The 5,957-nt window shown below is 36.3% G+C and overlaps 1 protein-coding gene across 1 annotated transcript; it reads right to left on the bottom strand.

Moving 5' to 3' along the window:
- Window positions 1–2,756: 2,756 nt before the first annotated feature.
- On the bottom strand, window positions 2,757–3,695 carry LOC132662311 (olfactory receptor 8B3-like). The gene has a single exon (XM_060607792.3). It carries the CDS (start codon window positions 3,684–3,686, stop codon window positions 2,757–2,759), a length of 930 nt encoding a protein of 309 aa, XP_060463775.3. The 5' UTR covers window positions 3,687–3,695.
- Between the last annotated feature and the right edge of the window lie 2,262 nt (window positions 3,696–5,957).

The following is a 5,957-nucleotide window of genomic DNA, read 5'->3' as shown; positions in this document are numbered from 1 at the left end:
GTATATATATACATATATATACACACACACACACACACACACACATATATATATATATATATATATATATATATATATATATATATGCCCTCTCATTAGTGCCATTCAGATAACCCAAAAAGAGCTAAAACTGTTAATGACACTCCATGTTTTACATGTAAAAACACCCTAACTTGATTCCCTTCCTTTGAAAGAAGTCCAAATAGACACATGGAGCTTGAGTTGCTAGCTAAAAGTTATAGCTAAGTTGCTACCTTTGAAACTTTGCCAAACGTAGCTTTTACAAGCTTCATTTAAATTTTTGTTATTTTTCAAAAATAATCTGAAAAAAATGGAAACTATTTTGAAAGAAAGTTTATTGTCTCTAAAAATGAAACAAATTTAATTTGTATATTGAGACTTCTCAAATGAAAGATTATGACCAGGTTTAACATATAATTGGGGCCACCTCAATTTATCAAATATGATAACATATGTAACAGAGTGAACACACCTCTGCAATGTCTACAGAAATCCCCAAAGAGCACAGATATTTACTTATGTAGATACACTTCAATCTCAATAAGGAGAACAATTTTATCAAAAAGGACAGTAAATAAATGAAAAAAAGAAAATAAAAGAAAATACCGACCTGGCTCAACCATTTTATATAAATAGAACTTAAGTAAAAATTAAGCATATTAATATTGCAGTCAGGAAAGGTGATATGAGTGGTCACGTAAAACATATATTAAAGTTTAGCAACACTAAACATCTAAAACCAAACAAACAAGACAACATGCCAGTCTTGCCAACTTTTACAATGTCTAAATCTTAAGTGGAGATTGGAAAACAAGTAAAATTGAAAATATTATTAAAGTTATCTTTTTAAAAATGTTGATATTGTCACTTGGTTAAGATCAAAGAGTTTGAGTACAACTTCTTTGCCTGTTTTCTTAAAAGAAAAATAATTCAACATCATACTACAGAAAAGACACTGTCATAATTTGATCTATTGACCAAAAATTTCTTTCAAATTATCACTGCTCTCTTAACTACAACTTGAGAGTTTTATACCTTAAATTCATAAGAAGTAGTATATAGAAGCCAACAAAAACCAGGAGTTATTTAGTTGTTCCCATTCCTCAAATCCAGGGGTGGGGGAAGTTAACTTTTTTTTATATCAAATACCTTGAGCTTTTATCCTATCCAAAGAAATCCTGTATTCTCCATAATGTTGCTAGAGCTTTCCAGAAAGGAGAGGAGAATCAGAAGAATGGAATTTTATCATGTATCATTTTGCTTTCTGGATTCTTTTACCCCAATTTGAGTTTTAATTACTACTCACTGCTTTATCTTTTGAAATGCCCTCTCTCCCCTTGGTTCCCTACCTTTTCACCTTCACTCCCCAAGCACTACTGATGTATGCTCATTGTGCATTATAAATTTTATGGAAGGTTTATGGACTTTATTTTTACAGCACTGTATCAAGCAGGATTAAAATTGAAATTGAAATGTGGTTTCTAAGTCCTGATGACCACTCTCCACAGAGAGCTCTGATTTATTGGCTATGTTTCTTGTTGAGCCCTGGCCTAATTAATGTTCTGGGCTCCTTTCTTTCCCATACGTTGCTCTGTGAATTACAAGTTTTTGCTAACATCCCAAATTCATTTCATTTTTTTTAAGTTTTTATTTAAATTCCAGTTAGTTAACATACAATATAATATTCATTTCAGGTACACGATATTGTGATTAATCACTTCCATACAATACCCGGTGTTCACGAAAGGTGCACTCCCCAACCCCCATCACCAAATTCATTTTACTTAATTTTGCAGAAGTAACATTCCATTTGAGCCAAACATTTCCCAACTGTACCTGCCTGCAAAGCCTCCCCTTTCCCAATGAAAAAAATCTCATCAAACTGTTTTTCTAAACAAATGAAACAAAGCAATATCCACCCCGAGAGAAATTCATGTATCGTCCTGGAACAAATAACAACCAATTTTCAAATTAGAAATGCTTTCTTATTTTCCATGGTTATGGAAACAAAAAGTAATACAATAAAGTAGAAGCATAGTATACTACAGAGAGTAATAGACTTGAAATCAGAAGGCTAAGAATTTAGTCTAGACTTTTTCATTGAGAAGAGGGAACTGTAAGACATTAGCCACGCCAAGCTTTACTTTCCAATCCATGTAATAGAAATATTTTGAGAATCTGTTATGTGCAGGGTTGAGCATGCAACATAAGAAAACCCTTTGTGGAAGGAAGCAAGACACAGTGTTACAGATGCAAAGTCATTTATATTTGACAGTCTATATGGAACCTTCCATCTAAGGTTTAAAGGAGACACATTCTTGTTTAGTTAATGCTGGAAAGATGGGAGTAGAGACACATTGTCCATTTCATGCTGCCAGTCTCAAGTGACAGATGAGACATCCTTAATGATAGTATATCATCCTGATGGTTCCTTGATTTGATCATTTGTAGACCAGTCTTCTATTTCCAGAAAGAAAAATAAAAGTTCAAAATGATAAAGAAAAAAACAGATAATATATTTCTTCCTTAATATTACTGCTAAGTGGAAAAGGGGGAGAAGAAAGTGTGCAAATGGTGAAGAGAAACCCACAAAAAGTAAAAAGAAATTCTTGAGAGAAGACTCAACTCTCCTTCAAAGTGATAAGAAAGAGACAGGATAAGAAGGTTGCCAATAAAATTATTGTAATTACAAACAGAAACTCCCTGTTGCATGACTAACTAGAGACACTGTCTGATCACAACCTTCTACTTAGAGTTTTTCTCAAAGCAAGTTTAACATCTTTGTTTCTCAAGCTGTAAACTAAAGGGTTCATCATGGGAACTGTATTGGTGTAAAAGATAGATGATATTTTTCCCTCATCCATAGACCCAGCAGAAGATGGTTTAAAATACATAAATGCACCTGATCCAAAGAACAAGGAAACAGCAATTATGTGGGAACTGCAGGTGCTGAACGCTTTGGACCTCCCCTCAGTGGAGCTGATGTGGAGGATGCTGGAGAGGATGCAACCATAAGACACAAAGATGGTGACACTGGGCACAATGATGTTGATGCCCACCACGATGAAAACCACCAGCTCATTCACGTAGGTGCTTGTGCAGGAGAGCTGGAGAAGGGGGAGGATGTCACACAAATAATGGTTGATGGTGTTTGCATCACAGAAGGTCAGTCTCAGCATGCATCCTGTGTGAGCCACAGCACCTGAAAATGCCATCAAATATGAACCAAGCATAAGGCTGGAACACACTTTAGGGGACATGACAACATTATACAAAAGTGGGTTACAGATGGCCACATAGCGATCATAGGCCATTGATGTCAACACATAGCATTCAGAAATAGCAAAAAAACAGAAAAAGTAAAGCTGGGTCATGCACCCCCTGTAGGAGATAATATTTTTCTTTGATACAAAGTTAGTCAGCATTTTGGGTGTAAACACAGAAGAATAACAGAAATCTATGAAGGACAAATTGAAGAGAAAAAAGTACATTGGAGTATGTAGGTGTGAATTCAGCCCAATTAGAGTTATCAAGCCCAAATTTCCCAACACAGTGACCACATACATGACTAGAAACAGACAGAACAGGGGGAGCTGGAGATCTGGTAGGTCTGTTAGCCCCACCAGAATGAATGCAGCCACAAAAGAACTGTTTCCAGGAGCCATTCTTCTTTCCCTAAGGGGATCTGTGAGCACAGAAAAATAGGGTTACATTAGGAAACAACTCAGCTCTTCATGCAAGATCTTGTACTAAAGAGAGTGTGTACAATGGGAAAGTCTGAGACTAGCCCAACCTGGACCCATACAATCTATCTTTACCACTATCATGATACTGAGGGATAATGAGTCTCCCTTTATGAAAGCCTATATAAGCCAAATATAGCAAAAGGCATCACAAACTTAGCTTAGAGAGGCAAGTACAGTGAACTTGACCTCTAGAAACATGACTGCTGGAAAAACTAAGGGTGAAAGGAGAAGATGAGAGTAGGACAGAATCGCCCTTCTCTGATCTCACCATTTCTTCATCCACTTGACCCTCTCCTCACCAGTAAGATTAGAAACAGAATCCTTAGGAACTCAAATGCAGATTGGCCTCAAATGCAGACTGTACTTGATGGAGTGAGAATTAAGAACAGTTTCTAATCTAAATAAGGGACGAGCATCTAGGGGAGGTTGAGTTACTACCCCACGTCACAGAGAAAAAGCCATAAATCCAGAAGAATGAGAGTCCCATCTATAGAGAAGGAGCTTACTGAGATACTGTATCCCCTACATCCCCTGATCTCTGAACATTGTCTTATCTCCCTCGAACACATTCTCCTGCCAGCTTCACCTGAATATCAATACTGCACAAAGTGGGAAAGACAGTGATATATCTCACGTCTCTGAACTTCCATCTCAAAGCAAGGAATGTGTATTACAAATGGGATTCTGATACTCACACTCCTTAGGTCAGAAAACTTCAGTGTTCCCTTATCCTTTATATTTACCCCCGTGGTCGTAGAAAGGCAATTTCAGGCTCTGAGGCTCTGGTTCTAAGAGGATTCAGCCCAGACTTAAATTCATACATACCCTTAAAATCTTTCTGATCCTAATTTCTGACTATGACTTTGAGTCCTCTTAAGAAGCAGAGAAAAATAAAGCCTTTATTATTATCCTCACATTTGCTGCTTGATTGGACATAGAGTTAAAATGAGTTTAAGGATATAATGCGCTTGGTTATAAACAGGGTAGAACCTTGCTCAGTCTTTTCCCCAGAGAATAGATTTTATGTGTAAAGGAATAAGGAGATTGTGTACCCTGGGCCATGATATGTCTTTAGTTCCTTAGGGACTCAATATTTCACTCATTTGCACTTCACTCCAAGGATTGTACATCTCCCCCATACCTTCATCTCTGAAGGGAAATCTACTGTGTTGTTTCATTTCACCTTTGTCCCCATATCCTAAATGGAAACTTTTTCTGCAAGGGTTCTGCCTCCAGGCTTCCTTATTTCTTGATCTCAAATTTTTCATATTGCAATAACTCAGTTGTCTTCTCTTCTGCAATATCTCTAAAATAATTTGTGGTAACACATATTCCTTCTGAAGTTTATACTTTAATCGCCCACTGGAAATTTCTACTTGACTATCCTGCTTACCACCATTCTATGCAATATTTAAGTAACCGGGGTTATCAATTTCTTTGCAACATAGAAAAGAGTGGGAGCTATGGAGTTAGAGGGTATGTGTATGAATGCTATCTTCCTACTTCCACTCTTACTAACAATAATACCTGGGGCAAGTTACTTAATTTCTGTTCATTGTAAAATAAGAATGATAAAAACAGCATCTCTTTCACTGTGTTATGGTGATAATGAAATTTTTATTTTATGTTTTTAAAGTTTTTATTTAAATTCCAGTTAACATCCAGTGCAATATTAGTTCCAGGTGCACAATATAGTGATTTAACATTTCCATACAACACTTGGTGCTCTTCAGGACAAGTGCATGCCTTAATCCCCATCACCTATTTAACCCAATCCGTCCCAAAAAGGGGCTCCTGGTTGACTCTGTCGAAGTTGTGGAGGAGCAAGCTACTCTTGACCTTGGGGTCATGATTTCGAGCCCCATGTGGGGTGTAGAGATTACTTAAATAAAAAAAAAAATCCTCCCACCCACCTTCCCTCTGGTGACCATCAATTTGTTCTCTATAGTTATGAGTCTGTTTCTTGCTTTGCCTCTCTCTCTCTCTCTGTCTTTATTAATATGATTATAACAGTGCCTGGAATATAATAATAGTCAAAAACTCTCTCTCTCTCTTTATTAATATGGTTATAACAGTGCTTGGAATATAATAATAATCAAAAAATGTCAGTTGTCATTATTTATGTTCTCATGAATACATCATAATATTCATCAGACTTTTTTTTTTTTTTTTTTTTTTACTTAACTCTAT

Source organism: Panthera onca, chromosome D1, assembly GCF_046562875.1.
Source record: "Panthera onca isolate mPanOnc1 chromosome D1, mPanOnc1 haplotype 2, whole genome shotgun sequence".
NCBI lineage: Eukaryota > Metazoa > Chordata > Mammalia > Carnivora > Felidae > Panthera > Panthera onca.
Note: the sequence above shows the minus strand (reverse complement) of the source record. Positions and strands in the feature narration are given on the sequence as shown.

What these genes read in the sequence shown, in the direction of transcription:
- LOC132662311 (XM_060607792.3), bottom strand. Translation starts at nt 3,686, where the DNA reads ATGGCTCCTGGAAACAGTTCTTTTGTGGCTGCATTCATTCTGGTGGGG.